General features: G+C 38.2%; 1 protein-coding gene across 3 annotated transcripts in view; it reads left to right on the top strand.

The window, feature by feature from the left end:
• GABRG3 (gamma-aminobutyric acid type A receptor subunit gamma3) overlaps positions 1–19,536 on the top strand; it is a 335,488-nt gene extending 315,952 nt beyond the window's left edge. For 2 of the 3 annotated variants that reach the window (XM_052773978.1, XM_052773975.1), the window contains 4 exons: positions 2,218–2,370; positions 10,207–10,403; positions 11,945–11,974; positions 14,381–19,536. In XM_052773978.1, coding sequence (XP_052629938.1) covers positions 2,218–2,370; positions 10,207–10,403; positions 11,945–11,974; positions 14,381–14,659 — 659 coding nt within the window. In that variant the 3' untranslated portion in view covers positions 14,660–19,536. The remainder of the gene's footprint in view (positions 1–2,217; positions 2,371–10,206; positions 10,404–11,944; positions 11,975–14,380) is intronic. The other variant, XM_052773977.1, reaches the window with a different exon arrangement.
• Positions 19,537–20,957: the final 1,421 nt, after the last annotated feature.

The following is a 20,957-nucleotide window of genomic DNA, read 5'->3' as shown; positions in this document are numbered from 1 at the left end:
TTGCTTTATACCAACCTCAAGCAGCTTATCCATAGATGTGCAGTTCTAGATACAATAAATGAGTAAGGAGAATGTAAAGGCTTGGCACATTTCTTATAGTCTTTGATTTCCTTTTTTTGCTCATCCTTCTGACTTGACAATGTTTGAAACATTATCATAACTTTTTTTCCATGGTTGTTGGGTTGGTTCCTGTCAGTAGAAGCACTGATTTACACAGCCTCTGACTCCTTACACCTATTTCTATGAAATTATCTCAGTTGCTGTGGTGTATATCTTGGGTGCGGCAAACCAGATTAGGGAGCTGATGTAGGCTAACAATAAACCAGCAGAACCAATGGTTGCTAACCCACATCAGTTCCCTGGTGCCATTCCCTGCACAGAGAAAAGTGCTGAGGATTAGTGGAATGAAAGTAACCCTTAGCCTGTGAGCAACCCACAAGGCTCATTATGTCATGATGTACTGCAATACCTCCTACTTGTAACAGCAGTGAGCTCTTTCATTAAAGCTCTGTCCCGTAATGCCAAATACACAAGGCTTCTGAAATGACTGTCAAACTTCTTTGGGTCACACGCTTTTTACTGGCACAGTACACATGAAAATGTACGTATTCATCTAAAAGAGGCATGATGGAAGCACACAAAGGCCTACCAACCTCTTCCAAATATATCTATCTCAAAGTGATGTACTTAACACATAGTAACTTTTCCTTTTGCCTCATTGTTTTAAGTTTCTTTCCCCAAATCCCACCCTCAGATTTTTATTTACCTTTGACTTCATAGCTTATGGTAGCTCACTCATTTTACAGTGGCCTTCAGAGATTCTTTGGACGGAAGTTATTCTTACCGAATTAATTTCTTTTCTATGTAATATTTAGCTATAGTCAAAATATCCACTGTATTAAAGGCATTTGTACATATGTTCTCTGTTACTAGAAGATTAAGCTTTAAGTTGTCTCAACTAATGAACCCATTATGCCTCTACCTGGGTGAGTTGTGTGTATATTCCTTGGAGGATTAATCTCTCTGTGCTACCAATTTCTTCAGCCTTCTGACACTTTGCTGTAACAGGACAGACTTACCTACCTATTGCAAATGACACCTTCTGCAAATACCATATTCTAGAAAGTCAAGGTTTGTAACAAGAAGCAATAGAGTTTATTAGGTCAAGTCTGATGTGGTAGCAAAACCCCATAAAAGTTCTCAGGCATATAAACTCTTCTTCACATCTGAAACAGAAGCAACTTACTTCAAGCAAAGTGCAGAAATAGGTCTCAGTTCAGTTTCATTACTGTTAATCACTCTGACTGAGAGAAAAGGATAGTTAACATCTATGAAGCTGAGGGAGCTGTTAGTAAGGAGAGAGGTGATAAGGTCAGTAGCCTCTACTAAGCAGAGAGAGAGGGACAGATTATTATCCCCTGTGGAGTCAGGAGGGTTAGCAGAAGAGACACTGTGAAGAAAATCATATAATGTGAGATAAACTAGCCTTCTTACTGAGCTCTTGATTTTATGATTTTTACTATCCAGCAGAATAATAAACTTTATATCCAGACTCACCTTCTGAAGGTTTACAGACACCACAAGTGACCACAACTGCTTTGAAATGGAGGAATGATGACAAAAAGAGGCTTGATTTTTAATGATGAGTCCTTTAAAAGCATGCAGTCTGACCTTTCCAGCATTGAGGGTCTAGTGTCTATAAATTACTTCTTATGTAAAGGCATATTCATGTGCATGCTACACTTGCCATAAAGACCCCTACTGCCTGATTCATATCTCAAAAGAAGATAACAGAAGTCACTTAAAGCTGAAATTAGGGCAGGGAAGACACAGCCTGCAGAAGGAGGGATTTTGTGTGGCTTGGTTACAGAATCCTGTTAATGATAGTAGCTTCATGTTTGTGGCCATGGACCCATCCAGAAATATCAAGTGTGGAAATTCAAGATACCTTTCAAAAATTTACTCATCCAAAATGATTACTGAGAGCCTCTGCCTGTCCAAATAGACCAACATCTCCAGAGAGACCTAAAACTACAGGAAATTAGAATGGAAAAGTTTATTTAAATGCTATTCTGTGAGCATTACTGCACAGATGCTCTCGAAACACTAAGAAATATTTCATATGCAGTGTCTTTATGAAGCTTAAAAAATTAGCATATCAGTGAACTGTTTGTATCTCACCACAATGTCAATTTATTTTCTGTGCTATTATTGCAGGTGATTATGTAGTCATGACTATATACTTCGACTTAAGTAGAAGAATGGGATACTTTACTATTCAAACATACATTCCCTGTATATTAACAGTTGTTCTTTCCTGGGTATCCTTTTGGATTAAAAAAGATGCCACACCAGCAAGAACAGCATTAGGTAAGTTGTTAATAATTCCCTTTTCTGCTCTCTTTGTGTAGTTCCTACACTATCATTTGGAAACATCAACTTCCTTTCAAAGAGACCACTAGCTATATGCTTTGGATTATTGCTACCACATCTTGCAGACCCAGATCTACTTATCACTGAAGTATCTGGTTTTCTGCCTTTAATAGTGTAATTAAAAGTAAACTACCCTGACCCTTTAGAATGACACTGCCACCTATTTTGCATAATATTCTAGAATTAATGTCTGTCTCCTTGTTCTCACCATGATATTTTAGTGACATTTTTGAAGAATAAATTAATTGCACTGCTGGCTTGCTTCCTTTCTGCAACTCTCCCCCACAGGGCATTATGTCTTATATATACAGAAAACTGTAGGATATAATAATATTAACTCATGCAAAGTGTTTTAGCTTGCATGCTTGAAGTTAAGCACCACACGGGGTGTATAGATATTTTTCATAGATTGTGGAGATTTATGCTGGTATAGGTTTTCCAGCAGCTCATTTATGTCAGGAGCAGCATGTGCATTTTGGCATTGTGCTTTAGGATACACTTAGAAATGTTGACCATTTATTCTTATTTCTATAGGAAAACCTGCATGTTTTGCCAGCATCAAGGGCATAGGGCTCTATAATAGCCAATTATAGGTGTACATCAGAACTGAAGGAAAAACATTTTAGTCCAGATTGTGGTTGCCAAGGCTGCTGAGACTAACTGATTCAGAAATCTACCAGTCTAGGGAAAAGGGGAGGCTATGTCAAGGTTTACATGCCTGTTTTCAAGCGCAGAGGTTACATGCCCATATATTCATTGCTTCCTCCTGCTGGAGTTTGGTACCATCTCCAGTTAACCAGCTGGACTCTCTAAATCATTTCAGTTTGAAAGAACAAATTATTAAAAACTGACCTGCCTGACTTTTTGGACTGAAATCAGACAGGAAGCATTTGTAGGAGCAACTGAGTCCCCAGGTTTGAGAGGCTGATACTGCTGCAAGGAAAGACTGGAGGACAAGGGCTGCGAACAGGCTGCACCTCCTTGGAGGATGCTTGAAGGCAGCCTGCAGCAGGCAGGGTGTTCTCCAGTGCTGCTGAGTGACAACAAGCCTTCCTTCAACAACAGCATAAGAGAGGCCTTTTGTACAAACCACCTCTGCCTCCCACTCCCCTAAACAGCTGATCAAGAGTCATCAGTACTCCTCATCCTTTTTCATCCAAGTAACTCAGTGTTTACCAGAAATGGTGGTTACTTATATGTGAATCCATTTCCATTAGCTCTCTTTCAAACACCATGGAGAGGTGCTCTACTTGATTTCAGGAGAAAGACACCTTGTTTGACAATGCAGCCTTTATATAGTTGTTCAAAATGACTTGTCCTATTTCAGTCTGTCTCTCTCCTGCACTAATAAATCTGAGCAACCACCAATTTTGAGGGTGCTGTGGCTTCTAGCATAAAACCCCTGAAGGCCCTGAAGGGGAAAAGAAAAATGAAGTGCTAAAGAGACTTTGAAGTCCACTCACTCCGAATGAGATTTTAGCTGCTAAGTCTCTTGAACATGTCCAGAAGTCTGACCCCACTTTCGAAGTCCTTCACTCATGCAAAAAACATCCAGTCATCTATTCAGGGTGCACTAAGGCCCAGGTTACAAACATTCTTCCTCCCAAAACTTCTAATGCTTTGATAGCTGAGTAACTTTCAGCTGAATGATAGAAGAAATATGTTACCAAAAATATCCTCTAAGTGTAGCTCCCTCACTAGCCACAGCTTTATTTAAGCAATGAAGCTATATGCCAGCCATTCCTGCTATCAATCCTTAGGTATCTTCCTAGGGGGAAGTTGTATCAGCTTTAATTCTTAGTGAGTGACAAGGGGCATCCTTCCAAACCAAGAGCAGCTCAGTGACGTGGAGCTATGGAACATGATCAATAAATAGAACGAAAAGTCTCAGAGAACCTGTAATAAGACAACTGCAAGCAGCCAACACTGGTTCACACTTTACAGATAATTCTGTATTAAACCCATTTTGTGTGAGGTCAGCACAAGACCATAACCTGTTGGATTTGATCCAGGATTAGTAAAATTAACAAGCGTAGCACTTCTGACCATTATAAGTCATGTGGCATCATGTGGGTCCAGTTTTCTGAGGTTATTTTCCGAGAAAGAAATATTCAGTCCTCCCTCCCTTCATGTGAGTGCCAAAGTGCCTTTATACTGTGGCTCCAGCAACATGATGGACCCTAAGACTTACAGTTATTCTGTGACTGCCTCCACCTCCAGGACAGCATGAAGACTATACAAAGGTGAGGACAGAGCAGCTGTACAACTGCCTGTTCCTGGCTGTATAGACTTGCCTCTGATGTCCAGAAAATTGAGCAACAGGTCTTTAGAGTACTTCTCTGCTGAACTACTTTCTTCTTAAATTGGGTGACTCAGTGGAGATAAGGAAAGATTGACCATGCTCCATCTTTTTAAATAGGAGTCTGAAGCCCTGTGTGTGTGCAGAGTCACACAGCATCCATTTAGCTTATCCTTCTTAATGCATAATAGAAAAGGGACAAGAGGCATCTAACAGTTTGCATTACTGATTTTCTGTAAGCAGTGTTCATACCCTGTCCCTGAGGGAGGTTCCCCACACCACACAGCTCCGTTTTCCAATTAATTAGACACGGAAGTAAGTTAGATCACTAGTCCCAACAGTGTGGCTCTCCCTGCCTCACCCCCTTAGCCAGCAGGAACTTCAGACAAAATATGTATTCATATACTGAGGTCATTAATTTGAAGTAAGAACATAAAAATGAGATGTTCCAAGGCTATATTCAATGGCTATCATGACTAACTCCTAAAACTCTGATGAAGAATTAAATTTCTGGGCTAAAACATAACTTTTTTATAAGTAAAGTCAAATGACAAGAAAATAATATATAATGGGTCACCTCTTTTTGTGCATAGACTCCTGTTGCTCCAAAATTGGCAACGGCCTGTTGACACTTGGGATGCAGTAAGTAGATGTTCCCAGTTTACTGTAGGTCTGCTTGTATAACACAACTTATAAATCTGTCTGAGCAGCAGCACACATCCACATTTGGATAGTGGCACATGGTGAAATTTTGAGTAATACAGCTAAAGGCAAACCACTGAAATTCTCCTGCTAATTAGTTGAAATTAATTGTAGACTCGGTGCACCAGACCTGCTCCAAGTATAGCTGCATTAATGTAAAGGGCTAGCATCAGGGAAATATTTCACTCTCTGAAATTAATGAGTAATTTCCTAAGCTATTGGCAACTACTTACAATTACATGAAGGACAGAATTTACCGCTTTCTGAATAATGCTAAGTAATAAGCTATTTCTGTGCTGGAAAAAATAAATGTAATCGGGGTATTTGGCTGTGAGGGTGAAAAAATGGGACCATAAGTATCCTTTCAGCAGCACTGTCTGGAGCCATCAAAGTGCTCTTTAAAAACTTGGCATCATAATCCCTTTTTCACATGCACTTTGAGGGGCTGAGGCCCAGAGTGGCAATGTGATTCACTCCAGGCCACCTGAAGACTCAGTGGGAAACTGGAAATAGAATTTGAGTGTTGGATGAGAACTGTGTTTTGTGATCCCAGGTTATTCTGCCCTCCATTCAAAGAGAAAAAAGAAAGGCTCTCTGCTGTTTCTGCTTGTCTCTAGTGATCAAAATTATTTTCTCCCTATGTTCATAGTCAAGAGCAGCCAGCAAATGCCTGAAGAAGAGTTATGATCTGGAAAAAAATAGGTTGTTTTCCTTGAAGATGAAGGGAATTAAGTTAAACCGAAGCTTTCATCCCAGTTTCCCCCTACTATTTCAAAATGGGTATAATATGTAGTAGGACTAGGCAGCTATTACAGAGCAACTTCAAACTGCAGTTTAAAAAAATACAATGGGTATCAAGGCCAGCAACATGTTGATGTAAAAGAAGATACAGGTGATGTTTAACAAAAAATGAACATTGCTTTCCTTGCCATTTTAAGCTTATTCACTAGAAAACCAAGCCAGTGCTCTAAACAGGTGCCAGACCAGAAAGGTGGAGAAATTAAGTTTATAATAAGTGATAGCACAGGGAGAAGCAGTACACCTTTCCTCCAGTGGCCCACCAACACACCCTTTGGAAAATAAGAAAAAATGAGCCTTGCTGACCAAAGGGTTTCTATCACTGAACCTCCTGCTACCTCACTTCGCATACAGTTGCCCAATAAGCAGCTTTTACACAGTAATACTTTTAAATAACTGTTTAGGCCAATGATCTAAAGGTTAAAGTGTTCTCATGCATTATGTATCCCTGCATCATTTGATCTCCCAGACAGTCCTTTTGATTTATCAGATAGCATCTTTGGTGTGGAATTTCCTCAGAGAATATAAATGTCACAAAATGGAATTTATACACAAACTTGTAAGCTCCCACTTACACTTGTCTACCTGAAAATTTTGAAGCCAGGTTTCTTCAAAGCTGTCCTTGGCTGATATTAAAATTGTGTTGAAATAGACAGTTCATGAGCACTGTGAATTTCAATAACAGATGCAAAGCTCACTTTGCCATACGAGCCTCCTCAAAGTGAGAGACTTAACAATTTCATCTGGCAAGGTTTATTGCATTTGAAACTACCCAACAAACCTAATTTTGTTAGCATGAGAGATAAAATGAGCTAAAGGTATGTAATCTAGATATTCTCTTTGGAAATAATGGGTGCTGCATTTTATTCATATATGCATATCTATATTCTGACTTGTGAATGTATAGGAATACAAAACTGTATTATCTGGCGCACCTTCTTTCTCTTTGCTCCCTGTATGTATCCCCATAAGGCTAATTTTAATATTTTAAAATTTGTGCCAATGTGTTAGATGTAAAATTGATACACTCAACAAAATTTTTATTATTTCAAAAACTCATTGCTTGTTTATGGTGTGAGCTGGAATCCAAGTCCAAGCTTCATCTTAAATGAAGAATGATGCTTTTCTATTGGATTTCATATCGTAAAAATATTTTGTATAAATAATAGAAGTAAAAATATGTTTATTTTACCTTTGGACGTTTCCATCTATGTGCTCAGCAATCTTGTCCCATGCCCTGGCTGTAATTTGAAATGTGACGGATAATCCAGAAACTATGATAGCTTGTGATAATGCTAAACTCTTCTTTCCCCAAGGTTTTATATTCTGGTAGCAAAATGTGACTTGTTGTCTAAGAGACTGAGGACGTACACTATTAATATCTTAAAACCAAAATAAATCTTACACTATTGCTGTGTCTATAAATTTAGTAGAACCTACTTTGTTTCAAACAGCTAAAATTAGTCCAGAGCCATCCAAAACTCCCAGATTCTGTATCAGTGAGGCATTTACAACATGATTTACTGTGCTGGTTTTGCTTAGTTCTCACCTAGAGCTTCTAGGTTTCCAGAGTCTCAAGCATGATTCGGGCAGGCAATTCACATTCAGCTCTAAGGCGCGGATATAGGACTCAGGCTGAGTTGAGGACTTCTGCACTTAAGCACAGAGGCTAATGGTAATTTTTCCTTCACTTCTTTGCCTTCCTGTCCACAGTCACTTTGGAAGCTGGTCATCATTACAGATACCTGCACACTACTTCTTGTCACAAATAATACAAAGTTATACATCCATTTCAGTAAAAATAGAGGAAAAACATTACATTGTCAATACAGCACTCAGTAGAAAAATTGCAGACCTTTGCAGAAAAAATGGTTTTGAGCATTGCAAGCTTTTTTCTTTTCTCCTTTTATTTCTTTTTAGCCTTTTAATAAAATAAGTGTCCTAAAGTAACCTGAGATCCTACCACAGGATGAGCAGGAAATAAAAACTTTCCCTTGAGTCCATGTAAAAAGGACACTGTATATTGTGCTGGAAGAACACTACAGCTTTTGAGGAATTTTTTAAAGGTAGTAAAATACCTGAGAGCAGATGCATGTACATGTGCCTCTGAAATGGACAGATTTGTGTTAGAAATCTAAATGTGTGTTAGAAAGTGTTAAAGACCTTTGTTTCATATTGTAGATTATGTCATAGTCTGGATGCAGTTCTTCTGAAGTTAGCGACTCCCAAGACCTGAGTCAGGGTCATAGAAAAACTCTAATTAAGCTATTGCTAGGAAGGGCCAAATCAAGGCTAGTGAGTCAACACATTTTGCAGTTGGGCATCTTTGCAGTTGACTACTGTGATGAATGGCTAAGGATGAGCTTTGTCTCTGGAGCTTTTTCAAAGCATCAGCTAGCTACAGAACTGATGTTGAGGGATCTGGAGAGGTTGCTGGATCATGGCAGCCACATGTGCTTATATTGGGAGGTGACATAGATAACAGGAAGCAGAAATATTTTCCCCATAGCTTTTAGATGTCCAAGGTACACACAGAGTCCACATTTCCCACTTCCTATCAGCATTGCCTTCATCCTGATTATTGGGTTGTGTTTTTTTCAGCAACCTTTGTTGTTTGTTTGTTTGTTTGTTTCTGCATAGTGGATATTTAAGGAGTACAATTAGTTATTATTCATTGTAGAAGAAGGCTGAGGCCCAGGCAATAATCTGCATTCTGGCTCTTCCAGACTTTATGACAGTTCGAGTGAGGAGGGTTATTCTTGTGAGTCGCTGTAGTTTCTATCAAATGCTACAAGTCAGAGGTAGGCATTCCTTCATAAACAGAAAGTAGTCAAAAGTAATCCACAGATACTTATTTGTCTCTGGAGTGCTGTTTGTGGGAAGTAATTTTACTATAAGGCATAATTTAAGTCATCCCCTGCCATTTCAAACACTGTGTACCATTGCAAAATATCACTTTAACTATAAAAAGAAAGATTACCTTATCGTTATGTTGTTTTTAGAGCAGGTTCTCTCTTGAGACTTATTTGAGCGAGAGCTTTATTTTTCTTCCTAAGCTATTGAGGAGTTTTATTTTTTCTATCAGAAGGCTTGCAGTTCATAACAAATGATTAAAAGCATCAGTCCAAAGTGGGAATGAAAAGACTTCTATTCCTCAGGAATGAAGAGTAATTATATGAATTACCAACAGCCAAATATCTGACACCCCACAGATTTCATTCTAGGACTGGTTTTATTGTTTCAGGATATTTCACACTAAATAATTCCCATTATATTCATTATTACTAAATCAGTCTAAGATGTGATGCTTTGTATGAATTAAAAAGGCTATTTCCATTAAGGTTACATCTGAAGTTTGCATGAGAGCCTGTTTTCCCTTATTGAGAAGGAAAATAGCAGTGGAGGACTCCCAAGAAAGCAGCAGTGTGAAAAGATTTTTTCAAAATTCATGGTCAGAACTTTGCAGCAAAATTTCTCTTCTTCCCCCCCTCCCTTTTTTTCTTTTTTGAGTACAAGATTTTTCATGACAGCAGTGCTGCTGTGAAGAAGACCGTATTTTCTCCATTGTTTTCTAGGTTTCTTATTTTTTATTTTTCTGGGTTTAGTATCTTTTCTGGTTTATATTTTTCTTCAAAAATTTCTTCTTTCTCTCCTTCTCACTCACCCCCAACTCCAACCTAACTGGGACCAGAAAAAGGAAGAGATGAGGAAAAGCATACTGAGAGGCATGGGAATGTCACTTTTGCAAAGACGAATATAAATAGCTGAGGTGTTTACAAAATACCACTGGCTTTACCAAAGTTATTTTTCATAATTTTTTCTACTTTTTTTTTTTCTAATTTTTTCTACCAAATGAAATTAATGAATTATTTGGATACACTTTGCACTTCTGTTTTCTATGGTTGTTTCTAAAGAGTCTTCTGCGACATGGAGAAATGATATTGCATACAATTAAATCAAGTTTCTCTTTGCAGGCATCACCACAGTATTGACCATGACAACTTTGAGTACCATTGCAAGAAAGTCATTACCCCGTGTCTCCTATGTCACTGCTATGGATTTGTTTGTGACTGTATGCTTTCTATTTGTCTTTGCTGCTCTGATGGAGTATGCAACCCTCAACTACTACTCAAGTTGCAGGAAACCAAACTGTACTAAGAAGAAAAAGTCGGTAAGATGGGAGCATTTAAATTTCTTTTCTAGCATGTCCATGGCTCAGAGAGCGGAGAATCATTCAACGACAGCCTGTAATTCCATGATACTCTGCTCCTCCGAGCTCTTCCCAGTTTATAGTGTGATCTGCCCTGAAAGCCGATGGAAAACAGCTGCAGTAACAGTAGAAGCAGTTATGTGCATGTTGAGTGAGGTCCGTTTCTAACAGAAGCGGCTTGCTGACCATGAGGCAGCAACCCCGCCTACGCGTCTTTTGTCCTCCAGTTACTGTGCTGGTAGTCATAAAGGGCTCCCACTGAAACAGATTGCATAGCTTGTTACACAAATATATGCACATCAGTGTGTATTCAAATACATCTGCTATTTCATGGCTTAACAGGTCTAGAAATATTTATGAACTTTACAAACGGGATTTCAATGTCTCCACTGGGAACCAGCACTTGGTTTTAGCCCTATGGACAAAGGGCCCTGTTCCCAAGTGCAAAAACAGAGGAAGTCACTTACAAAGGTTTTATGCATGGCTGCATTTTTGGCCAAAAAGACACTTCCAAGAGTAACACCCAGACACACACAAAAGCTGTTTATTCAGAATCAGTTAAAACAATCATGCAGGAAGAATTGCCTGGTGTACTTCATAATTGAGTACAAGAATGAGAGGGGGCTGTATAATGGAGAAAAATTTCAGTATAAACATAGGGAAGGGGAAGTGAGTTGTCCACTCAAGGTCAGTGGAAAATCTTATGTGTTTGAGATTGGTAATTGGAGATGTTGAAAGCCATTTTGCATAATGGAGGAAATAAGGACATTTGAAATCAGAAATACAAAGCCAAATAGGAAAAATGTGAACAAGGAAATTGAAGAGAGAGAAGGCTAAATTCAGGGAATAATAGGTCATGAGGTAAAAAGGGATTGAATGAAGAGCTATAGAAAATGATTAAATGAAGAACTAATGAAGGAAAAGCTGAAACAAATATGGAATTAGAGAAAGCCTAGAAAGCCATAGACTTAGTCAATGAAAACTCCATTAAACCTCTAATAGCTTCTTGTAAAAATGTGTTACACACAAAAGGCAAAAGAGTACCAAAAGAAAAGTGTGAGACAATCAAAATGAACTTGCTAATGATCAAACTAAAATTGCCATCCTATAGAAAGACTGAATGAAAAAGTCACGAGTATCTCTGTGAGTAGGATGTATTTCCAGACATGTGAATGAAGATGAGGAAAAGCATGCAACATTGATGAGATTTACATTAACACAAGAACAAATACTCACTTAGCTATTGTTTGCTAAATAAATAAATGTAATGGGTTGAATAAAGATTTAAAGTGGATGGAAACTAGGTGTGCATTCTGCTGAGGTTTCATGTAGTTTTAAAGTGTACAGAATGTTATGCTGAATATATAGTATACTCAGCATGATGTGTTTTATGAACAAATGCATTTAAAGGCTTGTTTTAAGGAATGCTTTGGAACATTAAATGCATATGAAGCAATAAGTATGTTTTCTTCTCAATAATTCTTTTGTTATCTGTATTTAAGCTACCTGATGTCAGTTTTGGTCATGTGATGGTAAGTAAGCTATTTTATTCCATGAGAGCAATGGAGGCATGAATGTATAGTTGACATTTACTTGCAATAATTCCTGAGAAAGCTGTAACGCTATGTTATGCTTTACCATGACTTCACTATAAATATTGTTTTGCTTTTTTGTAAAAGGTCAGTTTGTTTTTGGCTGTGGCAGAGGAACATAGCTGCCTCTTTCTATAAGGACTTATCAAATGATTTGGGAGGGAGAAGGGTCAAGTGTAGAATATTATGTGTTATTTTTACCTCGAAATTTTGTGTGTCTGCTTTATACAATACTGCAGCTTCTCATTACATTTTATAAAAAAGTAATAAGCACAAGTTAAGTCATAAACTTATATGGAGCTTTAACTGTTTCATAGAAAATAATTCATTTATTTATATCTGTAAAATCTTTAGCAAGCTTTTAGGTGGATTTTCAAATAGGTATCTAGTCACTTCAGGACCCCTCCTAGCTGACAGAGATTAAAGCAACCAGATTAATCTCTCTGTATTATCAGGGCATTTATTCTATCTTCTGTCCTGAGCAGATAGATGATATAACAGAACAACAACAAAAAAACCCAAACTATTGATTGATGAGAAAGTTTCCTTTGCAGAACCAGGGCACTTATTTATCTTCACTTACCAAAATCATCTGGAGAGATCTAACTTAGCCTTTCTTCTTTTTAACATAAATATTGTAGCCAGGCATAGAAAATTTCAGTCCCTGAGTAGAAAATTTTCATAAAGGCCTGCAATACATGAACAATACGTGACACAGTGGTATAGAAAAATTCCATGTATACTTTAGTCATAGCTTTTTTCTCCCCAAAGTGCTACAGTCAAAAAATGATTGCTTGTACAATAATCTGAGACTTTTTCCATGTGGCAGCACATTGTAAAGCTCTGAAACCAGCCACCTGAATCTTTACAAATGAGAGAGAAGACCATGAGGGAGTAATTTCTGTCATCTAATCTCAGAGATAAAGACATTCACGACAAATAGATTTGCAATAATCTCCTTCTAAACTGCAGTCTGTTTACAGTCGACAGCACAATGCACCTGAGAGAACTTAGCCATTTACTTATGATGAGATGACTTGTGTCCTAGAAGTAATTGGCTGGAGATACCATAGGGCAGTTGTTCAGATGCAGTTATCTATATTGGAGATGCCAACACCTAAGCAGAGAGATGCCACGTCAGGTTCTTAGCTCAGGGACCAGCATTTTTAATGACATGGGTAATATTATCGTGTGCCAAACCAAAGGTTTTGTAGAAAGAAAATTAAGTCAATAGAAAAAGGAAAATTTCCACTGAGGCACATCAGTCATATCACTGATGTGTTTCACATCCAGAGTGAATGTTTTCAGATACGGCCCAGCACATTCAACAGGAACTATTGAGTACTATGTATAGTAAGTGTGGAAGCTGGGGCCCAGACCAGCCTCCAGAATGCAAGCAGGCACGATGCAGAGGTGTGAATAGCTTGTTAGTGCATACCCAGTATGCTTCTGCAGGCAAATGCAGTGCTCAGCGCAATCACAGGGAGCGGAAGGGCCCCCGGGTTGGAGAAAACCACGCTGACAGGACTGGAGTCTGCTTTGTCGGGGCGGTGCAGACAGGCAGCAAAGCTGATGGGACCTTTCCTAGTGATGCCAGTGGAGGAGGTGACATTTGTGAGGATGGAACGGGTGGCTTGATGAGGGAGAAGACTATTGTGAGAAAGCACCTTTCATGAAAAGGAAATGGTGTGACAGAAAAGCTGACAAAGTGTAAATAAGGAGAACATTGAAGAAGGAGAGGTCTGTAGGCGTGAGTGGTACTGCGAGGATGTGTGATACCAGAGTGTCCTATTTCTGAGCACAGTTAGTGTGATAAACACTAAGGGGACATGCCTAGGGATGGCATTTTGAAATCCTGTACTGAAATCATCACTATCTGTTGCTGACCATATCTGTTTTTATAAATCATCGTAAAGAGGCAGTGAATGCAGCTATACTAAGTGGAGATTGTTCAGTAATTAAATGGGGAGGGGGGACATCTTCCTTATTTTTCAGAATCCTTTCTTAAATGTAGTAGCTGCAGTGTTTAAAGCAACTTGCAAATAATATTCTGACAGGCAAGTGAACTCCTAAGTGTGAAAAAATGATTACTAGGAAATATATGCTTGAGTTACCCAAGTAGAAAATACACCTAGAATTATTCAACTTGCTGCTCCACAATGTCTCTATGGAAGTTCATCTGAAAATGCATTTTTTGAGGGAAAGAAAGTTGCTCCCTAAATCTAGAATTCCTATAGTATTGACCTCTTATTCTCAGCTCCTGTGATTTTTTCCCATGATTATTAATTGTGATCTGCACCATCCATGGAAGCTTATCAAACTGTTGGTTTCTTTTTCTCTCCTCAGAATTATTCTGTACTTGATATGAGACCACCAACTACAGTCATCACATTGAACAATGCCATGTACTGGCAAGAATTTGAAGATGCGTGTGTCTATGAATGTCTGGATGGGAAAGACTGCCAGAGCTTTTTCTGTTGTTACGAAGAGTGTAAATCAGGCTCATGGAGGAGAGGACGGATTCACATAGACATCTTAGAACTGGACTCTTACTCTAGGGTCTTTTTTCCTACATCCTTCCTGCTGTTTAACCTGGTCTACTGGGTTGGATACCTCTATCTTTAAATGTTGCCTGTAGTGGTGAAGACTGCTGTTTTCACACTGTGGAGGGATGGTGAAAGTGCAGAAAAAGTGAAGGACATGGTCAGTTTCATCTCAAATTATAAAGGCCACATTAACCTTCACCATCACAGAGCCTGATGAAGAATTTTAATATGTAATTGCCTGAAAAAGAAAAACATGGAAGAATTCTCTCCTTACTGCTATTCATTTTAAGGAAAAGATTCTTACAAAATTCAGCTGAATTTGTAGTATAAGCGATGTTTATGAATAATTCTTGTATATTAGAATCTCTACTATTCTCCCTTGGCATAGAAGCTATACACAGTTCAGGCAAAGGTTAAATATGTCATTTTTGTTTTTCATTCCCATACTTTCTTCAAAATGCTGCCATATCCCTGAGGCTCAGAGCAACATACATTGGCACTGGCGAATAAGCCAAAGCCGATGAAACCACTCATTTGTATTTAAACTTGCTTGAGCTATGTCCCACAGGTTTTGGAAATATTTCATTGATGATCTCCTTGCTATACAGAAACCACCAAAAGACAGTAAGAAATGTCTCTGGTGGGATCAAAACATGGACGTTACTTTCTGCAAAGGTCTGGGATTCATGGAATTAGCCAGTTACCTACACATATTGGTTTTAACTTAAGGTGAAAAGGCAGAGTTATAAGAAAGCTATTATTTTGATATAAATAAAAGACTTGCCTATCTCTGAGGCAACTGTAGGCATAACTTCTACAGTTTTTCAAGCTTTTAACTGTCTTTTTTATGACTGGTTAAACACAGGATGGTCACTGATTTCTAGAGTACTCTACTTGAAGCAGGACATGATTCCTTCTTGTTTATGTCATTGTAGCAGATCATAGTTGATAGGCCATGAGTAAAAATCCCTATGAATAGCACTAAGAATATGTGACTTCCTTCAGATTGCAATTTACTAAAAAGTGCTTTCATGCATTCTTATTTTTTCTCTCAAAGTTATTTTACAAAATTAAAAAACATGTGTGCCAAAGGTCATTTTTTGTTCCTTCCATAAAGTCAAATACTGCAGTTCTTACTCACAGCAGTTGTTCCCTGAGTCTGAGCTGAAGACTGAACACTTTTGACTTGGATAGTGCATTACGGGAACTCAGTTGTCACACTTGGATTAACCATGGAATAGTTGCCACATGTAGAAACAGCTTGTTTTCATTTTTTTCCTAAACTACCAACTATATTTTACCCTAAAAAGCTATTTTGTACTTTTCAAGCTTTTGACCATTAAATTCTTAAACTACCCATTTTTTCAAAAACTACAGTGTTAAACTAGATTACATCTTTTACAGACTGTCTCAGTAATTGTCATTAAGCAAACAAAACAGATTCAAAATTAAATAGCAATGGCTTTTCACTATCCTTTGGATGACAAATGGTTACAAAAGATTAAAGGTAAAACATGTCTAAAACCAAAATTCTATTCTTTTTCTCTTCTGGAGGACCTGATAGTTTTTTTATCATCTCAAAAAATGAGTGTGTCTTCCACACAGTATTTGATAAAAAATGAGTAGTAGATGTGATTGAAGAGCAGTTCTTTTTCTCCTCAGAAGGAAAATCCTGCAAACAGGCAAAAACTAATGCAATGGTAATTCTAAAGGAAAGGAAATGCTGTCATGTTCTTTGAAACATCACTGTCTGTCATTGCTGTTGCTCTGTGCTTCCAGTGAGTTTTTAATCGAAAAAAATTACTAACACAGAAGCTAACTGTAGTTATTCAAAATACTTTCTTCTGTTTTTCACTTGCCTAAAATATCAGAGACAGAGCTTGGTTTACGTGGGGGAGGGGAATAACTTCTCTAAGGACTGACAAAATCCAAATTAGAAGCACAGAGAAGAAATATTTGGGGGCAGGATCAAAACCTTATTTTTAGCAAAATCTGCCCAGTCTGGTATCTTCTAAACTCATGATAAGCTTCTGATTTCAAAATACATGCTGAAGTTTTTGCTAACTCTCAGTAGCAAATTACTCTGTAAAATCTATTACTCCGTAAACCTCCGTGTCCTGCACTTGGAAGTATGGATTTTATTTGGTGAGAGATATATTTTCAGCAGTGCAAGAAGGTGATTGAATTGAAGTTGAATATCCTGCTCTCTAATTATGAATTAATCTACTCTAACAGCCACCTTCAGCCATATTTTGCAAGAATACTAGAAATATTTCAAGCCTATATAAAAGAATGGAAGCAATTATCCTTTAGGGGCCTGATCCTGCAAACCCTCTGCACAATCAATTGATTTTGGTGGGACTATTGAGACAGATGAGGCACAAGAAGGTGCCTTCCACCATTAGATCTTGAACAGGTAAAGTGAGGTTTACCTAGCAATTGCGTACTTGAGTGAATGTCCTGGGAGTAAGTGTGGAAATGGAACATTCCCATTTTAGATGATGAGCATATACTTCTCTTACACTTCTGCTCATGGCTACCCATTCCTGCTAAAAGCATGCAATCCCATCAGATCCTTCCTTGGAAGACTGATTATGCTAAGTCCATTCATATTGCCTCTGTTTTCTGAGTGCTTTAATAAACAGAAGTTGGAAGCATATAATTCCACTTTTTTCCACCTAACCAAGAAAGAATCTGCAGACACTACTGGCTTCCACTCTTATACTGATAGCAGAGGACATATTCTACTGTGTAATACATTCTACTCTGGGGTTATGTGCAAAAAATTGATTTATATGCAAGGTGAGTGGCTGCAGGCTGACAGGTTCCAGAATGCATTCCTCTGCTTATTCCTAGTTGCTTTGTTTAGTCTCTCTGCTTCACTGCTCTGTGCTCTGGCAGCCACTGAAAAACCATAGAGATCAGGAAGATAAGCTTTCTAGGCTCTGCATCATTCAAAATGCAATTATTCTACACACCTAGATATAGGTCTCCATAAATCTATGTGCCATATCCTTCTGTAGTAGTAAGAATATCCTTATTAACTTCCAGATATTCTTTTGCTTCCTTCGCAAATTGAAAAAAATTAACACTTCTGTGCACTGTCCCATGAGAAATTTAAGAACAACATTTTAGCATTTTAGAACATTTTCTTATCAGATAATTTCATGTTCACGACTTGCATTTAATCAACTACTACTTTTTGTTATTTAGTACTTCTTTTTTACCCTTCCAAGGAAGGGAAGGGAACAGAGGAAGGCAAAACCAAATGACTAGTGAAATGAACGCATTTGGATATGTATGTAAAACCACAAAATCAAGTATCTTCACATTACATTCCTTCCTTTTTGAAGTTACAGAAAAAATTGTGAGGGTTTGTTTAGATAACCAACTTTCCCCAGGAGGATCTAAAGTCAAACCTCTTATTCTCCTCCTTCAGTTAGAAGTTGATGGACAGTGTTTTCCTGCACTGAGGGCAGCATTTTCAAGGCAATTAAGAATGTATAAAAATACTGGTCTGCTTAATTCAGTCTTCTCAGTTCTTCTGGCCCTGATGCCTAGCATACTGACAGCTCCTTCTTTTACAGCCAAGAATAAGTGCACAAGAACTTGCACCCAGTTTATGCTGTCTCCATGTCCAGACCACACAATTTTAATGTAACTTTCTAATCAAGAAGTATGGCTGTAGATTAAAACACCTCAGGCACTTTAATAACCGTTCTTCTCTTGCAGATGTTTATTTTCTCTTTCATCAGCTCTCAACTGTATATTGGTATATTGCACATACCAATAAAACCGATAAAAATTACAAGAGGAAGAATCAAAAAAGCCACAACTGTCTTCACAGAGACAGTGATGAGTAGTGAAGCTAAAAGAGGAGGAAGAAATTATTTTTTATTGCTGTGCAGTTTTCTGTCCCACTACTCTTATTCAATTCTTCCCACCAACTGCCCACAGCTAATTCCAAATCATCCACCTGGTGGTTTGCACATTCATCAGCTGGAGCAGCAGTGACACATGAGCCTTTAGCTGATAGGAAATCATATTTCTGGAACTGGAGGCATCCTGCTGAATAACTCGGAGAGCTACCTCAAACACTTGCAGCCGTAATGTGTCTCAGAGTCTAGCATCTCATGTTGCTGCATGAATTTATCATAACTCACCTTACTTGGTAATTTCATGAAGGGAAAGGATGCTTACCTCCTTTTTACACCAAATTTCACCATACATCTAGAAAAATGGCTCTGTCCTGCTCCAAGCAACTAGGTGCAAGACAGCTCTGGAAAGACCATAGTTGCTGTACTGCTGATTTTGTGGGAAGGAAGACTCAATATTTTAAGACAGATTTCACTAGCCTCACCATCTGGAGGGTCGGTGTTACCTTCTAAGCTGTAAAAGTGCCCACTGCAACTTGTCCATAACAGACTGTACTTTTCCCATTGGCTGCTCCTTCTGGGTTTCTATAAAGCACTAAGAAAAGGCAAGCCATATTGCATAATTTTAACTGCCCACGCAATTAGATGATTTTTTTCACAATATACTCTTCTTCTTGCTTACAGTGAAATCTTTGTGCCTCTTACATTAGTGTGGCTTAGTGCTGTTAGCATTTCTTGATATTGAAGGATATACTATTCCTGGCCTGAGAGTTAGAAAGAGGGACAATGACCTTGCTGGAGTTCTTCCTAAGCACCACAGTGTGTGACCAATATTCTAGATGACTTCAACTACACATTGAGAATTTGTCTGATTTTTCTTTATTTTTTTAAGCAGTCTGTAGGTTTCTTAATTCCTAAGTAGCAAGAAAACTGCAGTGGGATTTCAGCAGTTTAGCAGAATCCTTCCTTCTTCACTCAACAACTTAATTCCACCAAGAGATGCAAAGCCTAAACTCAAGGCTGATGTTTACCTCATCCAGGTCACTTCCCAGAAGACTGTTTAAAACAGGCAAAAAAAAAAAAAAAATTATGCATTGGTAATGCATTTCCACAGCTGAAAGGTAAGGTTCTTTTTCCTTTAGAGCCCTTTTTTTCTTTTCTGTATTCATTTTAGATCCTCCCTCCCTCTCTCCCTTCACCTATACAATTGGCAAGCACAAAATCAGCTCAACTTACTTACTGAAAACTTACATTGAAACTTACAGTTACATACTGGAAAAAAAAAAAGCATACTGTCATAAGTCTTATACTGTATTTATATGCCTACAAGCTTCTTAAGGTTCATCACATTCTCCTCTTAAAGGGTTCTAGTATATATGCAAAAAAAGAAGGCCTTACTTCAAGACTCAGTGGCCTTAATAGTTTTACTTTTTCCCCTGGCATCCATGGTTTCTCTGGAAAACAAACAGAGAATCTACTTTCCTCACCATTTAGGTCACTATTTTAGATGCTAAAAACAAACCTATGTTTTATATCTAAAGTGAAATGATGTTTCAACAGAAAAAAGAAGCCCTGTTTGAACTGCATTGCTTTGACAAGTTAAACAGCAAATTTTTGTACACCGTACCTGTCGTGGATAACTCAAAGAGATATGCTACCCTAGAACCCTGTCTAGGACTAAGTCCTGAATTAGGGATAAATATTGTTGTAAGCATCCAATTTACCTAGCAGCTGTTTCTTTAAATAACTTTGGATTGTGACTGACTTCAAGCACTTGGATGTGACCGCTGACATTCCTCAAGGGAGATATCCAAGATCTGTGTTGATGTGCTCCTGTCTACAAACTTTACTTTCCCTTATTTTTTCTCTTTTGTGGTGGATCCTCAAGTCAGTGTCTGTATGCATCTGGAGTCCTCAAGGGTTTTTCTAGAATATATGTGAAATTAGACAATAAAATTCATCATGAAGTTCAGTGCCTCAGAGTTGGGACACCTGAGAATTCTCTACTTGATATCAAAACGTGCATTTTGATCTTCTAATCATTTGCTATTTATGAAGGACAAAGTAAGACAGCAGAAGACACATGGTTATGTTTATTCATATGTCTGGACTGGCTTTCTTAAGGAGTGAACCAGGCAAGCCAGGCACTGATACAGTGAGTTATTTGCCAAGTATTTTTTTATCTAGGTAATGAATGACACTAAACAGAGGAGCCACAACAGCCTGCTTAGTATCATGGAAGCACTCGCGTAACTCAGCTTTACTTGGAGGCCTAAGCCAGCCTGTAGAGCTTCTTATAGGGGAACCCAGGTGCTCCCTTTAGTGTTTAATACAGCACTTAGTAATGTCCTAATGTCTCTTTACCTTCTTGGAGCCTATGGCAGTGCTTGGAAGAGATGAAGCTGTACTGACACAAGGTATTACAAAATACGAAGAATGAAATATCCACAGTGAAGGTGGTGATGGCTTGTTATTGAGACTGTGTTATGATTACAAGTTTTA

Source organism: Harpia harpyja, chromosome 22 (assembly GCF_026419915.1).
Source record: "Harpia harpyja isolate bHarHar1 chromosome 22, bHarHar1 primary haplotype, whole genome shotgun sequence".
Lineage (NCBI taxonomy): Eukaryota > Metazoa > Chordata > Aves > Accipitriformes > Accipitridae > Harpia > Harpia harpyja.
Note: the sequence above shows the minus strand (reverse complement) of the source record. Positions and strands in the feature narration are given on the sequence as shown.